Here is a 25,459-nt window from a genome sequence, read left to right on the forward strand (position 1 = left end):
GCCCGAACACCTGAAGCTCCTTTAATACAGGTAATCCACTAAAATAACGGATAATTCTGCTTAACATGTTGTGTTTGTGCTTAGATTAAATTTCAGCAGCATCAGGGAGAAATAGTATGCAGCTTCTTTTCATGCTTCCTTTGTCTTTTCTGACTTTGTTGCACTTTAATATCATGCAGTAACACACTGACATAGTGACTGATGTATGTCGTCATGGAACAGAGAACCTCCCCTCCAAATCCGAACATAAGTGGTCACAGTAGATGCATTTAAGTGACCAGTTGTAAACAGTGATGTGTCTCACCTGACCACATGTGATCGGATCACCTGGAATGCATCGTAATACCAGGTGGAAACAGGGTCTAAGAATCTGCCATTTTACCTGTGATTTGTTTGAAAGGAAATAAAAGTCATTGTTGTTGTAGCACCTCTAGAGTTCATTTCACCAAGACAACTGCCACATTACGTACAATGAGGCACATAAAATTTAGGTATAGTAATATGATTCCATGAGACCAGGCTGCTTTTTTATCAGTGAACAGTGATTGGCTGAAAAGGAGAGTCATTCGTTGTTGTTAATGGCAGGGGATTGTTTGCTCCTAATACCATCCGTGGCTGCCCTGGATGTCTCAGTAACAAACCTTCGAGGAATCCACACCGACGTTACGATCCGCATGTACTCCTTACGAAAGTTCCTATTGAGGAGTCCATAAATGATGGCATTGAGACAGCTGTTGAAATAGGCCATAAAGTAGCTAACCACAAATAGCCACTCTGGAACGCGTGGAGCCATGGCCTCTGGGTCAGTGGCCACCACGAGACCAATGAGATTCAGTGGAGCCCAGCATATTGCAAATAAAACAAACACCACGAACATGGTGACAAAGTTACGCAAGTCGCTGGGCCTCACTCTGGATCTTTCCTCGCTCTTCACCTTCCTCCTCACTTGTATCACCAGCACCCAAATCCTCAGGTAACAGAATGTCACCACGGCGATGGGCACCAGGAAGTGGACCACCACCACAACCACAGTGTAGGAGCTGCTGGCAGTCTGCGTAAAGGTACAGGAGTAAACCCGTGGATCATAACTCAATGAACCCACAAAGAAGTTAGGAAGTATGGCCAGAACAGTCAGGGCCCAGATAAGGGCCACCAATAGTAGCGTGTTACGGAAGCTGTAGAGACGACCGTAGGCAAAACTGTGACAGATATAGCAGTAGCGGTTGATGGCGATGCCCGTGATGTTGAAAACAGAGCCGATCACGCTCAGGCCCATTAGGAAGCCACTGACCTTGCACTGGGTGTCCCCCAGAGACCAGCCATCATGGAAGATCGCATATAAGACCAGAGGGTAGGGATAGAAAGCCACCACCAGGTCAGCGAAAGCCAAACTTACCACAAACACATTGCCTATGTGATAGAGAGGAAGAGTGAGAGAGAAAGAGAAAGGAAACAAAGTTGTGCTTGGTTAATAACACTTCTTACTCTATGCCACAATTTGACACTTTCATAATTTGATATGGTGGTGCTGTAATTGAATTTAGTTATACAAGCAAACCTATATGTGAACAAAATTTTTTAGAACCACTGAAAAAATGAGCGAGGAAACGAATATGACAAAGCTACAGACAGAAAAGGAGAGACAGAATAAATCACATCAACTTCAAAAGCAGGATCCCCAGTGAGTGTAAAGCCTTTGATTACAGTGTGACAGAAGAAAACACATCACTCTTTAAAACAATGCATTCTCTTTTAGCCTCTGCCCCTTCAGATTAATCTATTGCATGGTCCAATGTGTTAAAAGTTCGGTTATGCTTGCCAATCCATTTTCTCAGTTTCAGAGTCAACAAAACTCACCTTTTAATGGCCATTACATAAACAGTTGACTGAGTAATCCAATTAGTATGTATTAGTATTTCTGCATACAGACAAGTTTGCTGTAGATGCATTCTGGCAAAATTAGGAACATATTTTATTATGTGATTTGGAAGTGGAAGTGTGAATATCATGAAAACATGTCCAAGTTATCCCAAAATCAATATACTGTATTATATATATATATATATATATATATATATATATATATATATATATATATATATATATAAATATATATACATACATACATACATACATACATACATATAAATCCCATTATTCTCAATGGGGTTTCACTTTACAATCTCATTACTGTAATACAGTAATTAAAAATACTGTAATTCTGATGACTTTTTAAAAAAAAAATTATTATTAAAACTTATATTTATTAAAGGTAATACAACTAATAAATCTTACATAATTATATACATAATTATATTAAATTAAATTAAATTCAAATTTATTTATAAAGCACAATTTAAAACAACAGGTGATGACCAAAGTGCTGTACAATACAAAAGGGTAAAAATAGCAAGATAATACACATAGGACACACAAATAATACAGAAATACAAAGCACAACCTCTAGCCAAGGTGAAAAAATATGTTTTCAATTTAGTTTTAAAATCATGTATTGTTGATGCCGATCTAATATAAATAAGTAAACTGTTCCACAGTTTAGGGGCAGCTACCACAAATGTGCGGTAAAAAAAAGCACCTCATCCTACTTAATCCCCTCATACTACTTAAATAATATGTACTGTATATATATATATATATATATATATATCTTGCATTACGATAATGTGAATCAGACTTTTGAATGAATGAGATTTTTTGCATTACGTTAATTACGTTAAGGCTGGGCATAGAAATGCATAAATTATTTGACTACAAACTATTCAGACATGTTTAGTTAGTTCTGTTTTATTTTTTGTGTGAAGCTGTGTTGTGTTCTGTTGTCGCTAACGCTGTGGCGGACCTGCTTTTAGATAAACAAAACAAGTTTTCACTTGAACGCCCCACTGTCACAAGGGGGCTGCATAAACTGTTGCTCTCATGCCCTATCATGAATGGACACATGATAGGGCATGAGAGTCAGTGAATATTTTCACTACATAATACATTAGATTTCGGTTTGTTTCTCACCAAACCTTATCGTATGCATTCATAAAAACCATGAGTCTCATGGAATAATTTATTAGACTTCTGAATTATACTTCATATATAATGCATTCTTTTGAAGCCTGAAGAGATGGTCACAATAAACTGCCATTGTATGACATTACTGAGCACAATTTTTTTTCAGTTTCTCCCATTGTGTTAAGAAATGAAAGAAAGTCATATAGGGTTATAACAGCACATGGGTGTGTAAACGATGACTGAATTTTTACTATATATATATATATATATATATATATATATATATATATATATATATATATATATATATTTAAGGTGAAATGTGACCTAGACAAGTTCTTGACTGGCTTCGTGAGATTCACCCATAAAAGAATAAGAAATAATTTGATCAAAGTCATGACTGGAGAACAGCTACAAAAAGGCACAAATGTTCCCCTCACTATGGAAGCCCAGAAGTGCCATTTACAAAAGAATGAAGGAATAAATTATCACTCTATTAATATGAAAATAAAAATGTGAATAAATAAACCAATTTATAATCGGACAAAAAAAAAAAGACATAAGAAACAGATGTAAAGCATATCAGAAGTTAATGGTGGCTCATTCACTGTTGCTGTGAAATGCTGATTGCAGCCCTCCCTGAGCGTGCACAGTGATATGTGTCCAGGATGGGAGCTGGTAATCGTGATGCTGTCAACAGAACCAGCCTCCCGACCTGCGCGCCGAACTGAAACACGCGACAGAGATGAGTAAGGGCAACGGCTGGAGTTGCTGGAGAATGCTGATGTACTTTCCAGAACTTATACTGAAGAAAACGCACATCCCCTTTCAGTTATATCACTTTCATTTTAAAAACACTGTATGATCATCTTTAAATATTTTATTTTTATAAAAATAATTGCCTGTGTATAATCAAGAAAAGGCAGACTCTCTGAATGACGGTCAGCTGACGATACAGAGAAGGCAAGCGAGCACAATTTTGTGGAACAAATGGTTGTGTTTAAACTATTGTTGTGTATTACTTATGTGTCTCTTTCAAATGAAAATGAAAATATATATATATTTTCCACACCAACCTGCTGTGTATATCTCTTTATAATGTCGCAAATAAAGTTTGTGCTTAATCTTTTGTTGTGCTCGTCTTCATAAAGATGTTTATTAAATTTATCTGAATTTACACATTCTTTTATCACATTCCTCTTTTACAATTGTTGTCTGGGTCTTATGGATTTAACATTTTAAATTAGAATTTTGAATGAATTTACATTTTAATTGTACCTGAATCGATTATGAGTGTTTTACCCCTTCACTGCTAGAATTGTGTGAAATGAAACTTAACTTTCATTTTCTTCGCTTAACATAACTTTTACTGGAAGATAAAAAAAGACATTCTGGTTGTGTAAATGAAAGATAACACTTTATTAAGCTTTACAAACAGAAACAGTTTAACAAAGTTTCATCATGTCCCAGTGCTTATGATCGGTGATCTTTGTTCACAAATATGAATGAAACAGGTGAATAGCTGTACACACAGGTGAACACACAGTAATGAAACAGGTGAATAGCTGTAAGGTCAGGCAGTGCAGAGAAGCAATTGCTTTAGTAACCTCCATGAAGTTGGCATCCCATTTAATTAAATCATTACCAAATCTATACCATTTGTTTGTGCTGCAAAAATGAACATTTGTGCTGGTTCGGTGTTTGAGATATTAGACATTATTTTTTTTGACTGTGTGATGTCACTTTCCACCCCTTGTGGTCCAAATCGCTACAAACTGGTGCCGTTCATTTGTGCTTGATTTGTGCCGTTAAAAGAAACACTGTAATTATTTCCTTTCCTTAGATATAGCAAGAAACTTTTCGGGAGCAGCGACGTCACTCTCCACACCCCTCAGGCTCAACCCCATGTCAATCACTCTCACCTCTCTCCATCGTTTGTGCTTGCTTCTGGTTTGTGCAATGTTCGGTGAAGCATGAATTTTTTGGCAAAGATGTAATCTTTAAGCCCATCAAACTCCAAAGCAAAAATTGTCCGTGTTTGTGCAGCAAATTATGATTTGTTTATAGACTATATGTGAGACTGCTGAACAAAGCTGTACATCATGTTTATATAGGTTAATTATTATGATATTTGTTTCACAAGTAAACAGCCACAATATTTAGCTCTGAATTTGCTTTTATTCGTTTTAATTTAGCTAGAAGCAGGCGCGACTTGCGTTGACAGTGTTTGTGTAATTGCATAGTCCTATATGTTAGCTAATATTCAAAATATTTGTTTGAAATTTCAGTGCAAATGTTTGAAAACATGTTAGGTGCTGTTCACATGCTGGAATGCGTTTGTTGTTGCACTAAAACTACACGCAGCACCACAAAAGAGAAAAACATAGGTGTCTCGACTCGAGACATACGTTTAACAGTTTAGGTTCTTTTTAACTTGACATGGTGTCTAAAAACAAGAACAAGCCATCAAAGACGTCTATCTAGCACACATTTACATTGATATAAATTATAAAACAGCGCGGACGGACACAAAAACGTGCTTAATGTGAACGGCCCTTCAGTGTAAGACTAGAACTCTTTAAAAAAGTTTGATCACACTTGCCTATTCTTCATTATTTGTTACTGCACATTTTAGAATTTAGAGTAGACTATTAAGTCATCAAAAGTAAGAAGTAACACAAAAGTATGGAAATTATGCAGTGACTAAAACAATTCAATCAGAAACATCTTATATTTGAACTTCTTCAGTGTAACCTTTTGTCTATTCCAGCTCTGCACACTCGGTTCATTTTCTCAGTCAAATTCAGGTGAATCCTGGGATGCTTTTTAAACAGTATTGAATGATTTTATATGCTGGACACTTGTTGGCTACTTTTCTTTAGAAAAATTACTATTAAATTAAAAAAAAATAAATAAATAAATAAAAAAAATGTTTGTATAGACATCTATAATTAGGCACAATTTATTTTTAAGTACAGAAATAATCCCAAGCATTTGACCATAAGCCTTTAGATCAAAAGGTTTTAAAATTATGAGAAAAACTTAGTCAGTGTCCTTTTGGACTGGTTGTGTAGGATACATTTATTTTATGTTTATATTTATATTAATTTTATTTACTAACTTTAAAAAATATATATATTATTTGATTTGTATTTTACTGTATGTTTTGCTATTACTGTAGATAAATCTAGAATAATTGAGTTTCAAATTTAAGTTTTTAAGCTTAAAGTAACCATTTAAAGTTTTTTATTTGATTTTAATAAGAACAGTTTAGAAATTTTACCAAACAATTTGGGCAAATTAGCTTCAGAAAAGGTGACTTCAGCTGAAAGGTTAGTAGTTTTCATCCCTAGTTTAAATATCAGACCAAATCTGATATTTCCTGACAGAGAAAAAGAGATGTGTTTGAGTTTGATGGTGTGAAAGATTAAATCTTTGCCATAAAATTAATACTTCAACAATACCAAACACGGCACAAACCAGAAGCGAGCACAAATGATGGAGACAGGTGAGAGTGATTGACATGGGATTTAGCCTGCATGATTTCACAGCTCCCAAAAGCTATCTTGTTAAATACAAAGAAAAGAAAACGTAATGATGTTTCTTTTGACAACACAAATTGAGCACAAATGAACGACACCTGTTCAGAGGGATTTGGAGTGACTTCACTGCTCCCGAAAAGTTTCTTGCTATATCTAAGGAAGATAAATAGTTACAGTGTTTCTTTTAATGGCACAAATCATCACAAATCGAGCACAAACAAACAGCACCAGTTTGGAGTGATTTGGACGTCATGGGGTGGAAAGTGATGTCACACAGCCCAAAAAAAAAAAAAAAGTATATTATCTCAAACACAGAACCAACACAAAAATTTATTTTTGAAAAGTATAGATTTGGTAAAAATGTAATTATATGCGGTGCCAACTTCACAGAGGTGCTTAAATACAGGATCTGGCAGTATTCTTCATCGGCTCGATACCTCAAGCAGTGAAGTAGGATGAGGCAAATGGCGGTTGTTGTGCTAGTTCTGTTGACAGCATCACAATTACCAGCTCCCATCCTGGACACATATCACTGTGCATGCTCAGGTAAGGCAGCGTTCAGTATTTCAAAGTAACTGTGAACAAGCCACCATTAACTTCTGATATGCTTCGCATCCGTTTCTTATGCGTGGGATTCGCAGATCCAATAATATCACGTAAACTGCTCGTACTGTCGTTCAATGACAGGCCGTCTTATATCCTATTCGAGTGGCACGTGGGAGAGGGAGTGTGTCTTATAACTGAATCGAAAGTTCATTGGTTGCTCTCACGAGTCAACAGTCCAATGGCATTTTTTTTTTTTTTTTACTCGATTCTCAATTGGAGAAAGAAAAGGAAAAAGAAAAGGAAAAGCAAAACGAAACAGAAAAGCCATTGGCAAATGGATGAGGAAAAGCAATTGGCAAATACCTTTTTAAAATGCAATTTAAAAGATGCTTTTAAAGTGCATTTAAAAGACTCATTAATGTACTAATTTTTTGCTAAATTTAATTACATTTTAAACATGAAATAAATATGATTTATTAATGAAAAATTTGATTGTTAAATATAATGAAATTTTTAAACATGAATTAAATAAATACATTTAAATGTGTCTTTTTATTTGTCCATTTATAAATTGACTTATTTATTCAAGTTTTTATTTTCAAATTAATAGATTAAACTTTTTTAATTGGCACTCCTGGGCTTCAGCTGGTATGGATTGACAAATGGTAAAAGTAAAACAATAAAGAAAAGTAATTGGAAAATGGATGAAGAAAAGCAATTGCCAAATGCTTTTTAAAATGCAATATAAAAGGAGCATTTAAAATGAATTATTAATGTGCTGTTTTATTGCTAAATATGAGTACATTTTAAAACATAAATTAAATAAACACATTTAATTTATTTGTCCATTTACAAATTGGATTATTTATTGACATTTAAATGTGTCTATTTATTTGTCCAGTTATAAATTGGTTTATTTATTCACATTTTTATTTTCAAATTAATAGATTGATAATTTAGTCCTTCATTCTTTTGTAAATGGAACTCCTGGGCTTTCATACCTCACAGTTTATTAGACCTCTAAGCAATACATTGGACATTCAGTCAGTGCCTTTCACTTCTCTCAGCTCAAAGACTATTGATGAAACTTGAGGGGTATAAATGCAAGCACCCCTGTTAATCTGATTGTCCAGTTAAAAGCAATGCAAAACATTTCATTTAAGATATAATATAACTTTATTTGGATGTTTCTATCAGTATGTACTGTATATGCAGTAAATCAATAAGTATATAAACCAAACATGGTTGCTTTCAATGTTCACAGAGGAAATCGACTTAAAACCTGAAATTGACCCCATTCTGCTGAATTACTGACAAGTGGCATCCCCATCAGCCATTTTTGCATCAATTTACACATATTCACCTTTTCCTCTGGCACTACTGATAGCATGTTGCATGAGCAGCCTCTGAGATGTGCTGCGTTTTGATTCCCCTACTTATTACGCTCTTAAAGTATCTACTTTTTTGTAACACTTTTGAGTGTGTAGCAAAAGAGTGTGCAAGTATTGAGAAATACTATCACGTCATAAAATATCTTAAAACCACAGAACCTTGGTTGCATAGTTAAGGGCTTCCTGTCACCGTACACCGACATGTCAATCATCCTGCAACCGTTATCTTGACATGCGTGTTCCTCATTTCATATTTACCATAATTAATTCATTATTCCTTGTTCCATTTTATTGACGCTATCCTACAATGTTTTATACTACATGTAGAGAAGCAGCAGCACGTCATTGAAGATCTGTCACAAGTGATTTGTGTGAAGATCCGCTGTTTACATATGCATGTAGTGATGTGTATTTAATGTAATGCAAGCCAAGCTGTTATAATTCACTATCGTTATCTTCATTGAATGTGTAAAGTTCACAAGTTTGAAGACAAAATATAACACATACAGTATATAACAGTAAATACATCTTTTTGTATACAATGTTATCTTATGATTCAAGTAAAAATCTAAGATGATCTAACATATCTTGAATGTTATACCAAGTCAGAAAGACAGAACATTTGCATGAAAATGTGCTGGATCACTTTATTTATTGTTTTTTTTTCTTTGGCAGTGTCATATAACAATTATATCATTACAACAGTCCTTTGAAAAATAATCTGACATTGCTATATTCAGTGCTACATTAAATGGCAAAAATAAAATGAATATAGACAATTATGTTAATTTGATTGATGTGTGACTGTTTGAGATTTTCCCTTTTAATCCAAATGGTGCCGACACTGTTCTTAAATATTATTTTCAGGAAAGAAAACTTAAAAACACACAAGAAAATCCACAATAAGCAATACAAATACAGTATATGGACATAAAATCATGCAAGTAAGATGATAATGATTATTAATCACTCAAACCCTTTTCTGTTCACTGTGTAAATGGAGCAGGTGTACCATCTGCTTCCTCCAACCACCAGAGGGAGCCCCCACCCAAATACTGATCACACTCCATTTTCTTCTACAGTCATTTCCTGTTTGCTGTCTATAAAGAGCCATGCTTTACAACAACACATTGCAAAGTATTGCCAGTTTTACTGAGTGTTTTCTTTATTGCCATTGTGACTGCTTCATGTTATGACCTTTTGCCTGTTTATTGGACTTCACATTTATTGGATTATTGTTTTTGTCTTGTTTGCCCATTTGGACTGTCTATTTTGATCCTCGACCTTTGCCTGAATTTTTGACCATCCCTTTTCTTGTTGATTTGGATTTATTAAACTTCTGCAAATGGATTCAAACCCACCACCAAGCCTGAGTTCATTACAGCAGGTAATGTTCGCAACATAATGAGCTGATTAGTATGTTCGTCCTACAGCCAGAACAAAGCAGTTTCTTCTCACAGCATTCAACTATTAGCCTTACGTGATGTTTAAGTTGTTAAAACATTAAAGAAGTGATGAAGCCCAGGTCTCACTTCCATGTTTGTCTTTTCACGTTTTACAACTGTAGTTCTAAAGCAACCTTTCTTCAAGCAACAGAGCAAGGGATTATGGGCAATATTAACCGAAAAAGCATGCACGGATCCACGCTTTGAAAATCTGGGCAACTTTGGCAAACCTTTTTAAACGTACTATGATTTGTGACACTAATTCTGATCTCACATACTATTTAGGACAGATAGTATGCCCATTGCCACATGACTCTGATTTGGAGACACTCTAAGGCAGGGGTGTCAAACTCAGTTACTGGAGAGCCGCAGCCCTGCAGAGTTTAATTCCAGCCCTGCTCCAAAATGCCTCCTTGTAATCTTCAAGCACTCCTGAAGACCTTGATTGGCTGCTTCAGGTGTGTTTAATTAGGGTTGGAGCTAAACTCTGCTGGACTGTGGCCCTCCAGAAACTGAGTTTGACACCCCTGCTCTAAGGGGCCGTTTGCACGACAACATTTTCAACTAAAAATTGAAAACTTTTTGCGTTTTGGCTGTTCGTTTACACGACAACAGCATTTTGGGGCCTGCAAACTTTTGAAAACGGGTTTCAAAGTGCACATTTTAAAAAAAGATGCCGTTATCGTCTCAGTGTAAACATACAAAAACTTGAATTTGTGAAAATGAAGTCATGCGCACGCGTATTACGTGTTTAGTCTATAGGCATGCGCGCGAGAACTTCAAAACAATGCGTGAGACATTCAAAACTACAATGGAGGACTACAGGACTGTGGTTGTGCTGCTCAAGTTTATTGATGCTTCTCCAGCAAAGTAATTGTAGTAATAAAGCAACCTCATCGTCCGTCCAGACAAAATTGCTCGATGCTTTCGCCATCTTCATTGTTTGTATTCACTGCTCTGTGGAAGAATGCTTGTGTGCGCAGGCGCATAGTGTTTCTTTACAAAGTGACATCGCCAACTACTGGCCTGGCATGCATAATACAGCCTTTTTTGTGAGACGCTAATTCTCATCTCACATTCTATTTAAAACAGTATGCCCATTGACACAAGCTATGATTTGAGACACACTAATTCTCCTCTCACATACTATTTAGGACAGATAGTATGCATACTGAGACAACTATGATTTGAGACACACTAATAATCTTCTCACATACTATTTAGGACAGATAGTATGCACACTAAGACAGGGATAGTTCTAGTCTTCTGGAAACCAGGAAATAATCGCATTCACATAAACAATGCCAAGCTTGTTTCGGAGGTTGAATTTTCACTCTAACATAAATTTTTTACTCTTAGGTTTAGGGTTGGGGTTTGGGTTAGGGAGTAGGGTTGATAAAATATGCATTTCTGCAACCAAAAATGATTGGTCATTTACTGATATTTTTATTACATTTGTTTTCATTTACACCTGGTAATATACGTCTCTTTTGGATAATTATGCTCTGATTTTGAGGGGAGGGTCTCTGATTTCATGACTGCATACATCAATTATTACGTCTGGGCAGGTGCACTTTCCATGAGGCAGAAAACGCCAAGAATTACAGGACTTCTTCGGGATGCTATGGTTTTGAAAGATTCAGCATTCAGCAACTTGTGTAATTGTCTGCCCACCAGAGCAAAAGGGGGAAAAAATATTGGCTCACTGTTTATCAAGCACTGAAACTTTGCCAGGTGTCCTCTTTGCAACCTGAACTTCATCAGAATGTTAATTTGTGACACCAGCGCAGAAAAAGCTTGATGCAGCGCAACAAATGGTGAAACAGAATACAGGTATCTCGAGATGCGTTAATAAATATTGAAATTATTTTAAACTTAAAAGTGAGTTGTGGCACAATGATCAAAGTCGTCCAGCCAGTGCATGTTTACATGGCCTTGACGCACGTGTGAACAGCCCTTAACTCACCCTATAGCCTACTTGAAAAACTGGCCCAAAACCTGTAGGTTTGTCAGGTACCATCGGACTCAGATCGGGTTGAAGACCTCGAAATGTGCAGAATAACCGAATAGTGATTTTGGTATTTGAATACCATGCACATCCCTATTAATAACGCATGATTTTGTATCAGTTCATAATTGGAAAAAAAACCCCACAATATCTGGCTGTATATATTGCTCCAAACTTTTCTTCCATCAATTTGAAAAATTCAACCAAATCTGGCAAGCGTCCTGTAGTGCATAAAAGTAAATGCAGTCACACGAAACGTCATGGGGGGCCTCCATGGTGTACCGGCCCATGGGCCTCTCAGTCCTTAATTCGTCCTTGCTTGGCACCAATGCGCACAGCACAATCGTGTTTCGTGGAATAGGCGCAAATTCTGAGTTCTCACTTTTTTTTTTTTTTTTCTCTCTGTCAGTCATCTGGGAACAGTTTGTAAGAATATTGTTGTCAGTGAGAACTCTGCATAGGAGCTCAGACTATCTCATGATGCTTATGCAAATAACATGCAATGACATTGGGACTACAGGTGGATTGTCATGTGTGTCATAATTCAGTACATTCCAAGCAACGGTTCTTGAACTAGTGTACTCTTTAGCCTCCATTAATATGTTGCAAAGTTATATTAGTATTAGCCTATGGTAATTAATGTTATATTTTATATTCTAAAATAACAAAAATTAGTTTAAGTTAAAATAATATATAGTATATTTTTATTTGTTGACTACAAATGGGCATAATGCAGCCTTCTACATGGGTTCCTTAGCACTAACTAGTCGCCTAGCTCAGACAACACACTGACTGGTCCACTGGTAGTTTTAAACTGATAGTTTTGCACATCCCTACCTTGTACCTGGAAATTATATATTGTCATTTCAGACACAATTGTTCTTCAATAAACATTTCTTTCTGAGAAAAATTAAAGTTTTTTTTTTTTTTTTATATATATAAGTTTTTATATTGAAACATCAAATTGCAATACCTGCTGAATCGCAATATCGCAATACATATCGAATCGGCTAGGAAATAATACAGAATCAGGAGGTCTGTGGCAATTCCCAGCCCTAGAAAAAAGCGCTGCATAATTTCTGCCAATTATACTTGCATTTACAGTAATATAAGCACAAACATTACTTTTAGAGCAGCATTGTCAGTTATTTTAGTGGAGTACCTGTAAATGTAAGCGTAGTTCTAGCGGGAAGACTCGCAGCTGTACATCATCATTACATCATTATCCAGGTAGCTCCTCGCCAATCATAAATCATCCCTTGCTTTATAAGTCTGCTAAAAATCAGTCTCATTGCTGTTTCAGTGTGCCAACAAGGCAACCTCCACCTCACCATCGCCACCAGTTGAGTCCCATCCTGCATGGGGTGGGCTCCTCACCCCCTGCCTCCTATCTCTGGCAGGATCTTACGGTTCGAGCAGTAATTTCATCGGACTGCCGGATGGGGCTTATGCAAAAAAGAGACAATACATTCCTGTTTCATTATTATTCATCAAATAAATGTAATTCCAACTTTACTTAAGCCTACAAGTCTTTCTTATAGAACTGAGCTTCAGAGATGTGTATGCTTCTCGTCTGACACTTTGTTTATGTTAGGCATACCAAAAAAGTTCAGAGATGCTGCACAGATTAAAAAAATAAATATTGAAGTATTTTTAAGACCTTTTTTAAGACTTAAAAAAATTAATAAAACAAATAACAAATAAAATTAATACTGTATGTCCATACCAGATCATATTAAAATTGTTTTATGTACCAATATATCAACACATATGAATTAGAGGTCCACCGATATTGGATTTTGCTGATACAATAATGTGTTAGCTAAAGGTGATAACTGATAAATTGGCTGATAGCTTTTAAAATGTATATACTGAATGTGTTAAAAATGATCTTAGTATTTTCTTACTGTGACGGGCACAGACACAGATGCAACAAGAAACCAAAATCACAGTAATAACCAGAAAAAAGATTTGGTGCATATTGCAGGACTTTAAACTATAAACAAGCCGAAAATACACCGTGGAATCTTATTTTGAAATGTCTGTACTCCCAGTTGCTCACACAAACAGATAAGATAATAAAATATGAACCTTTACAATCATCTACAAAATATTACTTTATACAGATGGAAAATAAACATTGTTATTAAAAAAAAAATAAGCAGTAATTAAATGATTTTGAACCGCTCTGAAACCGCTGGAAACAATGTATCATGAGCTCACCACGTGCTTGGAGAATGTGCAACAGTGCTGTGTCTTCACTTTGAAGTGGAGCGCATACAGACTATAGATTTAATTAAATCACAGCCTTTTGCAGGTGAATAATTACAGTACATTAGGCCACATTGATTTCTGTATCTAAATTTAAGACTTCTTTAAATGATAATTATGACTTCTGTTATGCCAATTAAGATCTTTAAGACTTTTAATGTCCTTAAATTTTGAAAACTGAATTTAAGACATTTTAAGGACTTGCAGGAACCCTGGCATAACAAAAGTATTCAAAACGAAAGACTCTCAATATATTGCAGTTATTTAATATAACACAAACCAACACCTCTAAGGAATAGCATACACGTTACTGAAATGAGCGGTACACTTTTGGAAAAGCGCTATATAAATAAAACATTATTTATTATTAACACATGCTAATAAAATTTAGCTTTTAAAATTTACCAGTAAAGTTCACTTCGTAGGTCTGCACTCAAGAGCAGTAAATTCAGAGGACCATGTCATCTTGACATACATATGAGCAAAGCTTGCCCCTTTGGCTGAGGGGCAAGACAAAGTGCCCCTCAGGCTATCATTGAACGCCCGTTGTACATGCGCATGATGTTCTCCAGATCTCGGTTCATTAACAGAAGAGGATGGGCTAGCCTCACGCATAGAAAATGAGAACGATTAAATAGCTTTAATGCACCACACCTTAATTATAGGATTTCACAAAAGAATATCTACTGTTGTCTTGTATAATGGACGTAAAGCAAGTTTAAGTTTATGCCACCCATTGTGCCCAACCATGTCAGCTCAACCTGCCCCTAATGTAGAGCCGCCAGAGATGTTGAAATGAGACTGACTTTATAATTTTCTTTACAGCTAAAGCCTGAAAAAGGATAAATACAATCACCCTACCTACCTGAGCCCAACCTTTCTTCTCTGTGCTTTCATCTCTTTTCTCTCGACTTTTATCCCCAGCCTCTAGTCTATAATTTCACCTGAGATGTAGCATGCTCAAGGTCACAGTGCTGTTGTGTTGAATCAGCCATAAGTGAAAGTGTAGTGAAATAATGCACAATGAGGGATTCGGCTGTCATAAATGGTGTGTTTGTGTTCACATACCTGTGAGTAACATGCATATTTTAAAATCCCAATATGTCAAATCCCAATAGCCAGTTAATGTGTGAACTTAATGCATGGCACAATCTCTTATAATCCCATTAAAGTGATCTTTTTATAATCATGAGATAATTATGTAGAATAGAGATGTAGTTTCAGAAGCTGAATACATTTTACAGTGGGCAAGGAAAATAATTTAGTAAGAATTCACAAATGCAGCATAAAATGAAATGATAATTGTATGTGTGCAAATAAGTGTTTTGAGTTATTGTATTATTTTTAAAGGGGCAGAATGTTAATATTCTCACTCTTTATAATATTAATTATATTAATATTCTCTTTCTTTCAGTCTTAAATATCAAAATAGTGCAATGACAAATAACAGCTGAAAATCAGGAACAAATGTATGATGAGTCTGTGTTTGTGATTGAATGTATAATATGTGTGTATGTGTGTGACAGAGAGAGACAAAGTAATCTAGTTTGATGTGACATTAATACACCCACGTGACATGAATAAAGTCAAGTTGCAAAGTAAGGGAGTAAAGAACAGTCAAAATTGCCTTTCAGTTCCACACATCCACAGTCTCTACATTCAGTACATTCCACAGTCAAGATGATACTCGTATTTAATGGAAAAGAATAGCATTTAAGGAAAGCAAAAGAGAGACATCGAGAGGAAAAGATGGAAATGACTCTGTTCCTTCTTTCTCCTTTGATGACAAATGGAGAAATAGTTACAGTGTGAAGGAAATCTTGTCAAGGAAAGCTAGGAAAAAACAAGTCTTGGAGAAGACTTATTCCATGTCCAAGGCTCATTACAGATGCACTGGAACAGGGTCAGAGAGGGTAACAGAACCCTTGGGTTACAGTATAAAATAATACATGCATGCCCTGTTCACCTGTCAAACTCTTTATGCTCAGAAAAAGAAGCGCTACAGCTGTTATAAACACAAAACTCTTAGTTCACCATGTCCATGAGACAGGTGGCCTTTTTTTGTCTTCCTTATGGATCTGGACAACCCTTTACAAAAAGAATTCGCAAAAACACTGCCAAGTACAATAATACGTCTTGACTCTTGACTTTGAAGTTTCTTATGAATTGGGATTGAAGAAATCCTTCAAGGTGTCCTGAGAGGTTATTTAGCCAGGTACCAAAAGAATGGAAATAATAACAAAAACAAATCAACACAATAAAAGCAAAAGATAGCCAACAGTATATGGTATGGTGCGTTTCCTCATACACATGGCTATTTGATCTTTCCTTCATTAAAAATCAGTGCCCGTCTGATATATCGATCGGCCGATATTAGCCTTTCACCGATATATCGGTATCATATATACCGATAGCATAGTTTGTCCATTAAAGCACGCTCCGACTCCACTGTTTACAGAGCTGAACTGATGGTGGCTCTGCAGACAGGGCGGAGTTCAGCGGTGTAATTACGGTAAGTTGCTAACTAGTTTGTGAAATACATACTGGAAACTTAATAAACAATGACCCTATAATTTTCCCTTTTCAATATCCCTAACAAACATGTCACTCATGTCTGTTTGCTGTTAGCCAGCTATAGTTTGTCAGTGCAGTCAGTAATGTAGCAGATTGAAAGGTAAACATCAGAGCATCTTTTTGCAGCTCAACAGACAACGGTGCGGTGGTGGATTGTGTCTCTTTAGTGTTGATTTCACGCTACGTTATTACCAAGTTGGTGAGACAATGCTGGAAAGTAAAATAAACAACGTCTCTTTTACTCTCTGTGACAACGAGCTTAAAGCTAACTAGCTAATCACGTAGCTACTTTCATTGCTTGTCAGCTAAGTGGAAGCTAACGTGTAAACATGTATTAACCAAACTGTTTTGTTCAGGATTCACAGTTTGGTACCCCCTTCAATCGAACAATTCCAGTCATTGCATTTATAAAATGTAATATTTAAAAGTCTAGTTTTCCACTGTTGAAAGTTTCCCCTGAACTTGTATAGCAGAATACGGTGTAACACCGCTGCCACTGTTATAGTCAGTATTGTCAGCATTTGACTGATACTAAACAGTAATACTGATGTTTATTTAGCTATTTATTTTATTTATATTTATTCTTTATTTTAATGGTCAGCATTTGACTGATACTAAACAGTAATACTGATGTTTATTTAGCTATTTATTTTATTTTTATTCTTTATTTTAATGGTCAGCATTTGACTGATACTAAACAGTAATACTGATGTTTATTTAGCTATTTATTTTATTTATATTTATTCTTTATTTTAATGGTCAGCATTTGACTGATACTAAACAGTAATACTGATGTTTATTTAGCTATTTATTTTATTTTTATTCTTTATTTTAATGGTCAGCATTTGACTGATACTAAACAGTAATACTGATGTTTATTTAGCTATTTTTATTTATTTTTTATTTTCTCAGTGTTCATTTCTAGAATTTGTTGACAATGTATAACAATAATGTCAAATATTCTATGATAAAAATATTTAAGAAAGCAGCCTTCTTAGTACCTTTGCATAGTCATTTTGGTGCAGAATCGGTGAAAAATCCTCATAGAAAAGGTCTGTTTTCATTCCAGCTCAAAAATTAACTATATCAGCCACCATATTGGTAATTGTGAATTTTCTAATCTCTAAAATCCCATATCGGTCAGGCTCTATTAAAAATCAATAGTTTTATTAACCCTTAAATACCTTGGGTCCTTCATGACCTGGGACCTCATTCCACCCGTTGTACCTCATCCATTTTTTGTAGTTGTGCCCACACCTCTTTAGTATTTCTCAGTCTATCTCTTATAAATATAGTAAAACGAAAACAAAATGCAAAAATAGTAAAATAAAATAAAATCTATTTTTTTTTTTTTTTTTTTTTTTTAATAATGGCTTAAGTACCAAAAGTGTATAGGGTCATGAAAGACCAAAGATATGTTATGGTGTCAGTTTTTTTATTTTTGCACTTATATTTTTATGATTATTTCATATCTATATAAGTTTACTATCTTAGAATATCTATTTCTTTGTTATTACAAGACAAATAAGTACTATATACTTTACATACAAAATAATACTATATCAAGGTGATTTTCTGTGCAACGATGGTGAATGTATCCCATTATCTGCATATATTATACATGCTATTTGTTACTCAAGGTGGCACTGTAGTTTCAGTGACTGACTTGATTTACATTTGCTATTTGATGACTTGTCATTTGGGTGTACTTTTGAAATTATGTAAGTTGTGCATCTATTTAGACTCAATCACCTGAGAAAATACTTATGTGTAACGTATGTGTAGGTTATGTGTATCTTATGTGTAGCTCAATATGTGTTTGACAGCCAGTTGCGTCTTATTAAATTTCAGTGTGAAAATAATGAATCATTTTCTATATTTGTTAAATCATCTCTTTGATATATGAAAAATAAAACATCAAAATATATAACAATGTTATATTTTATTCTATTATTTTCTAATTGTCTTGAAAATATTTTACAAATTTTACACTATCTGGGCATTTTGTAGATCCATTTGTGATAAATATACATGCCCGAACATGTAAGAGTGTTTGGTGAAATTCCCATGCATTTAAGTGTTCATTTATTTTAAAATTTCATGTCATCATAACTGTAATAAAAAAAATAAAATTGGGCCAAAAGATTGGTAATAGCTACAGCACAGACAGAAAATTAAGCTGATTCATCAGCAGAAATCCATTCATTCAATCCATTTTGAGTGACTGGTCTGTGCAAATCCATGTTTTTCAGACAGCTGCCAGTCTTCAGGCTGTAACTCGTTTGTGTAGCGTTTCATTGCGTGTCAAATGCTGTCTGTGGTGCATGTCACAGTATGAATGTTAACAATTCACATTCACTTAGTAGATTCCATATAAGATTTTCAGGAATAAAGAACAACATTTCAAGTGAAAAAAGAAGATAGATTTATAAAATTTAATGTTATGGGGTTCTGTTTCTAGTGTGATTAAATTTATGTGTAACTGCAATTTATTGACATTCATATCAACCACTCCAGATATCAAAACACAAGAAGCGGAGCTGACAAAGAAGTGCACGATTATTATGTTTTTAGATTTCTATCATTCCTGAAAGTAGAGATAGATGGGTGATTCTAACAAAACCTGTCCAAAAAATGTCCTGGTCCTATTTTACCCCAAAATCAAAAGAAGGAAATAATAAATTATATTTTGCATAGAAACTTAAGCCTTTTTTAAGGGCCATTAAGACTTTTTACATTGTGACATTATTTATTATTATTTGAATACAATGTGAAGTGTGTGTAATATATATATATATATATATATATATATATATATATATATATATATATATAATGAATGAAAGGCTGGCAACGGGATGTCTACACTCAAAAGGCTCTGTGAGAGCCAATGTCATAAAACTCTCTCACAGAAGAGCATCTCCACCTGTACCAACACACCCTACTGATTAAGGACCATAAAACGCAAATCTCACTCATATCTGCCCTCTCTCTCACCTCAGGTCACTTTAGGGTCACCAAAAACTAAGTTATGACTTATCCTGTTCTGTAATGTAAAAGGTTTTCTGATCATACATGTTTGGTATCATTCAAGAGGTCTCAGTGCAACTGGTGAAACGGTCTCTTTCCATCTCAGCAAAGTCAAATCACAAGTACGATTTAAGAACTTTGTAAAATACTGTATTCTATCCGGGGCATGCCCCCTCCCAGATCTCTTGCAAGAACCATCATATTAGGTGCATTCTTTGTAAATATCAAAAGACCTACTCAATCACAAGTTTTGAAGGTCTACTTACAACCCCTTAAATTGTAAACCAAATCCTGAATAACATCAAACAAACACATCTGAAATAACAATAGAATTGTTTGGTATTTAAGAAGGGTTGGCGCGGAGCTCGGGGAGTCTGTAGTCAGATCTCCCATACTGTCAATGTGTGTTATTTTTATTGCCAGGTATGTTCCTCTGACTTATATCTTATTTTTAGGAATGTTTGTTTATGCTGATCATGTGTGAAATTGGGTTTGATTGAATTCTTGTAACAATGTTTTATATCCTACCTGGCAAATAAATTGTTATTATTTGATTAATTCTGAATTCTTCCGAAATCATTTGTGACCGGTAGATTGTGTTAAGATGCTGTTTGTTACCGCATGTATGAGACCAGGATAAGACCATTACTGAAGCTTAATGATAGGAGAATCCATGTAAGACTTCATTCACTTCAGTCGTCCGTCATAGCAAATTGTGTGTACGTGTCTAAGCGATGGTATCATCTGATTATGAGAGAAGCCAAATCAGATGATATTTAGATTACCCTGCAACCTCTAACTATGAAATGAACTGGCTATCTTGTGACGTGAGATACACGTAATTGAAATAACGGCCGGTGTGAGACTCTAAGCGACATTCAAGTATTGATCGAAAGGATAAATGAAAATTAAGATGATTCAGAGTAATCAATAACTTAAAAAGATCAAATTAAAAGAATGATCACAAATTAATTAGAGCTGTAATCTAAATTAGAGGTCAACTTAAATTGGAGTCAGATAAAATTAATCAATTGATAAAGTGCAAATTAATAAGTATTTTTGATTCAGCGCTCAGAAAAGACAGAACAACACAGAAACCTTCAGGGGCCATTCTATTGGAATCCAACATCGAACCAATAGTTTGGCAATACCCTTTTTTTTTTTTTTTTTTTTTTTTTTTTTTTACACACACACACACATATATATATATATATATAAAACAGTAGTACTGTCTTTCATTTTCACTGATATTAATTTAAAAATAACTGTACAACTGCAGCTTTATTACTATAAAACAGTAAAAAAAAAAAAAAAAAAAGACTGGGTTGCACTAATGATAATCAAAACAATGGGAATAGTAACAGTAAAACTACCAGACGTGTAAACTGTAAAAATTTACGTGCCAAAACACACGCCAACTCAAGACTCGGACCTGCCACAGTTTGGTTTGCAACATTTACTTGCTCTTAAATCCAAAATAAGGAGAAAACGTAACTTATAATATTTTTGTTCAAAGTACAACTTCTTGATTTGGCCTTTTTCAAAGAATGGAACCCAATTCATGTGTAATTAGAGGGAACTAAACTTTTGATGGAAGCTTCCAACCTTGCTGAGCATGGCATATGGTTCACTTGGAACTTAATTCCACAGAAGTTTAATTACTAACGGAGGAGAATGACCTTGTGCAACTTCGCACGCAGCCAAATTTATGTGCTCATTAGCACTGAATCTGCACTGCTGGTCATAACTGATAAAAGCTGATACCACATTGTAACCCTCTACCACATATGATTAAGGACAAAAAGAGCAAAATAATGAAACCAGAAAATGGTCAAGCACTGAGAATAAATTCCAAACCTTGTGGTTGACACAATATCTTTCCTTGGTCACAGTTTTTTCACCAACTAATTACAATGACTACAAATATAACAAGTAATTGTTTCTGTTCATGAGTAGATGCACTATCCACTATGCCAGCATTTATTTTAGCAATTCTGCATGTAAAAAAAGAAATTCTCAAAACTCAATTCCAAACATAAAAAATAAATAATTATCCTAGATTTAAAGCTGAAGTATGAAACTTTTTCAGTGTTGAGCGACCCACTTAGGGACTATCTGATGGGATGAACAACAGCAGAGGAGGGGCGTATTTGGAAAGCTGTTTTGAAAACATTGTTCAGTTTTGCAATTCCCTGTGGTGGAGCTAGTGTCGCAGAAATTACATCAGCTTTAAAGGCAGACAATATTCAACAAGTCAAGAATGTCAAAAATGATGTACCAATATTAAGGTTTAGGGAAGTTCTCACTTGTAAATATGTCCTCCTTGCCAAGTATCAAATTAACAAAAGAAAAAGGAAAGAAAGAAAGAAAGAAAGAAAGAAAACGTCATAACCAACTAAGACTTTCTAGACTTTTCCTAATGTCTCCAAACTGGGTTCAAACATCGGTCAATTTTTCAATCATGAAAAACACTTTTGTCATCAAGACAAAGCTTACAAATAATAATAATAATAAAAAGAAAAACAACACTGTTTCCATTTAGATGGGAAGTGGTTAGTGGGTGAGTGTGAGAAAAATTAGATGTAGGCTCTTTATTACTCAAAGGTTTCATTCTGATTCCAGAGGTGAAATTTAAGCTGCCTTTGATCACAACTTTAAAAAATTATCTTTAAAAAAGTTGTAATCAGTGAGGAGTGTTGCAAAAAATATATAAACTGTTTCAAGTTCAACCCTCAACATGTCAAAGGTTTAAAAACATACTAATACTGACCTCATCTGTCCTACAACAAACAGGATTTATACTGACCAAAATAAATATTCATACATGTATTACAATATGTAGCAGGGAGAAGAACTTGGGACTTGCCAAATGTCTGAGGAACCACTTTTCCTTTGAAGTGGGACACATTCACAGGGTAATTTCATACAAGCTAGAATATGGAAATCACATTGTAGGCTTGTTGCAATTTTTTGGAAATGCAGTTGAGGATGGTGACATATTTTGTGTTGCTTTATTTTATGGCTTCCACATTGTGGCAGGGGCCCAGTCCTTCGGGATATTGGAACTAGGAATGATGAAAAACTGGACTGAGGCCCACATGGAACACCAGGGGCTAATTTTAATTGGTACCCTTAAGGATGTACTCTCAGTGGCACCAAATGACAAGCACTACTATTGTGCCCTTAAGCCATGGCTCTGTACGTGTATTCTTTTTTCCAAAGGAATTGTATGTTCTGTGCTGTCTCTGTGATTTCTATACTACATGAATGTTACTACACTAATTTGCAATGTTCGAGCTGTGCTCTGACACGTCATGTGGTGGTGGTTATATGCGATCAACCCAGGTTTAAATTTAACTTAGGTCATTTCCAGATCCCACCCTGTTTTCTGTCACTTCAAAAGCTATCCAGTAGGTAGGTAGATAGATAGATAGACAGTTTCCTCCTGCCACACCTCCTTGTTTAGTCCTCATCATGTTGATTGTCTGCACATGTTCCTCATGTGTTTGGTTCTATATATTGTGCCCTCTTTCCTCTTGTGTTTGTTGAATCATTTTGTGAGATTTGTCAGTCTGTTCCAGTTCCAGTCCCAGTCCTGTTTCCGGTCGGTCGTAATTATTGTATATTATTCTGGTTTATGTTTTGTTTGTTTCCTCTCCCTCGTGAGAGTTTTGTGTTGCCAGTTTGTTTGAGTTTAATAAAATATTTTATTAAACTGACCCTGCACTCTGACCCCAGCTTAGCTGGGATATGTGAAAAAAAAGAAAAGAATTTCACTGTATATGTGCGAATGTGTGATAAATAAATAAAATAAAAATTAATTAAAAAAAAAAAATGTATTAATTAGGTGGTCTTTGGCAAACTTCAGGCAAGCAGCAATGTTTTTGTTGGAAAGCAGCGGCTTCCTTTGTGGTGTCCTGCCATGGACACCATCCCCGTTAATGTTTTCCTTATAGTAGACTCATGAACAGAGATGTTAACCAATTCCAATTTTTCCTCCAAGTCTTTAGCTGTCACTATGTTTTTTTTACCTCATTGAGCATTCTGCGGTGTGCCCTTTGAGTCATCTTGGCTTGACAGTCACTTCTAGGGAGAGTAGCCACAGTACTAATTTGTCTCCATTTATAGAAAATTTGTTTTACTGTGGACAGATGAATACCTAAGCTTTTTGAGATAACTTTGTAAATCTTTCAAGCTTTATTCAAAGCAACATTTCATGACTGTAGGTCTTCTGAGGTCTATTTTTTTTTTTTTTTTTTTTTTTGCGAGGAATGGTCCACTTCAGCAGATACTACTTGTGAGTAGCAAACTCAAAATGTAAGAAGTGCTTTTTATAATTAAAAGTAGCTCTAACTCACACCTCCAATCTCATTTCATTAATTGGATGCCAGGTTTGCCAACTCCTGACTATAATTAGCTTTTGTTCACGTCATTAGCCTGGGGGTTCGCATACTTTTTCCAACCTATACTGTGAATATTTGAATGATGTATTCAATATGTACAAGAACAATACGATAATTTGTGCATTATTAGTTAAAACAGATTGTGTTTGTTCATTATTGTAACTTAGATGAAGATCAAACCAGATTTTAAGACAAATTTATACATACATGCAGGTAATTCCAAAGGGTTCACATTATTTTTCTTGCCACTGGATAGAGAGAGAGAGAGAGAGAGAGAGAGATAGATAGATAGATAGATAATCAGTCAGTCCACTCTGAGTCCAGTGCTCCTTCCAGCCAGACTATTACATCATTCAGCACTCTGAACAGTCAAATAAAAAATTTCCTTGTTGCAGGCCTCAGTCAAAATGTCAACATGTTGACCTTTGACCCCCTCAAAGTAAATCAGATTAGTCATGGAGTAATGTAAATAAAATGTCTCAGATTATGTTATGTAACTGCTCACAGAAGCTTGAATGTAATGTCAGAAGGGTTCAGCTATGGCTGTGTTTAAATCTTTGGTGTGATTCTCTGCATTGGGGGTGTTTAATTATTTTTCTTCCAGCTGAAGACTGTGGATTTTATATGTATATACAAGTAAAGCTTTAAAGGCTTTAAAGTGCTTCAGGCTTTCAATCTTTGATCAGATCAAAATTTGCCTTCATGAAATTCAGATTGTGTGCCTCAGCCCACAATTCCCAACGATCAAATGATGTAGAGCTTTGCATTCTTATCACTGGTTTAAGGGGGTAGAATGGTGGATTTCATTAAACCAAAGTGCTCAAATCCTGCATGTACGCACACATAAATGGATCTCAAAAATCTTGACATACAGCACTTTTTGCTGGGTCTCTGGCTTCTGAAATTAGGTGGGATGAGGGTGAAGATCATGGTGATGCCGCAGACTTGCTGTTCAGGGGATTTCTGTTTAATCTGTTTCCAAGGTAGAGTCAGCATGCAGCATTTAAAGGAGAGCATTTGCCTAGAGAGCAAAGTAAAATTTGCAAAGCCGCACAACCCCTTAGCATGAATTCAGTTCTGCGAAATTTAACATGCTTTATCTTACTGAGCTGGGAAGTGTTAAATGAGGAGTGAGAGACCTGGTTTGCCAGCTGAAAGATGGAGGTTTACCTGCTGGGGGTGGGAGTGAGCCAGCATCTGGAGGCTTGCTGAGGTCAATCCTGATTTC

The 25,459-nt window shown here is 35.3% G+C and overlaps 1 protein-coding gene across 1 annotated transcript in view; it reads right to left on the reverse strand.

The window, feature by feature from the left end:
• Positions 1-562: 562 nt before the first annotated feature.
• LOC127433398 (melatonin receptor type 1B-B-like) overlaps positions 563-25,459 on the reverse strand; it is a 44,410-nt gene continuing 19,513 nt past the window's right edge. The window contains exon 3 of the mRNA XM_051685270.1: positions 563-1,410. Coding sequence (XP_051541230.1) covers positions 563-1,410 — 848 coding nt within the window. The remainder of the gene's footprint in view (positions 1,411-25,459) is intronic.

This window comes from Myxocyprinus asiaticus, chromosome 43 (genome assembly GCF_019703515.2).
Source record: "Myxocyprinus asiaticus isolate MX2 ecotype Aquarium Trade chromosome 43, UBuf_Myxa_2, whole genome shotgun sequence".
In the NCBI taxonomy this organism is placed as follows: domain Eukaryota; kingdom Metazoa; phylum Chordata; class Actinopteri; order Cypriniformes; family Catostomidae; genus Myxocyprinus; species Myxocyprinus asiaticus.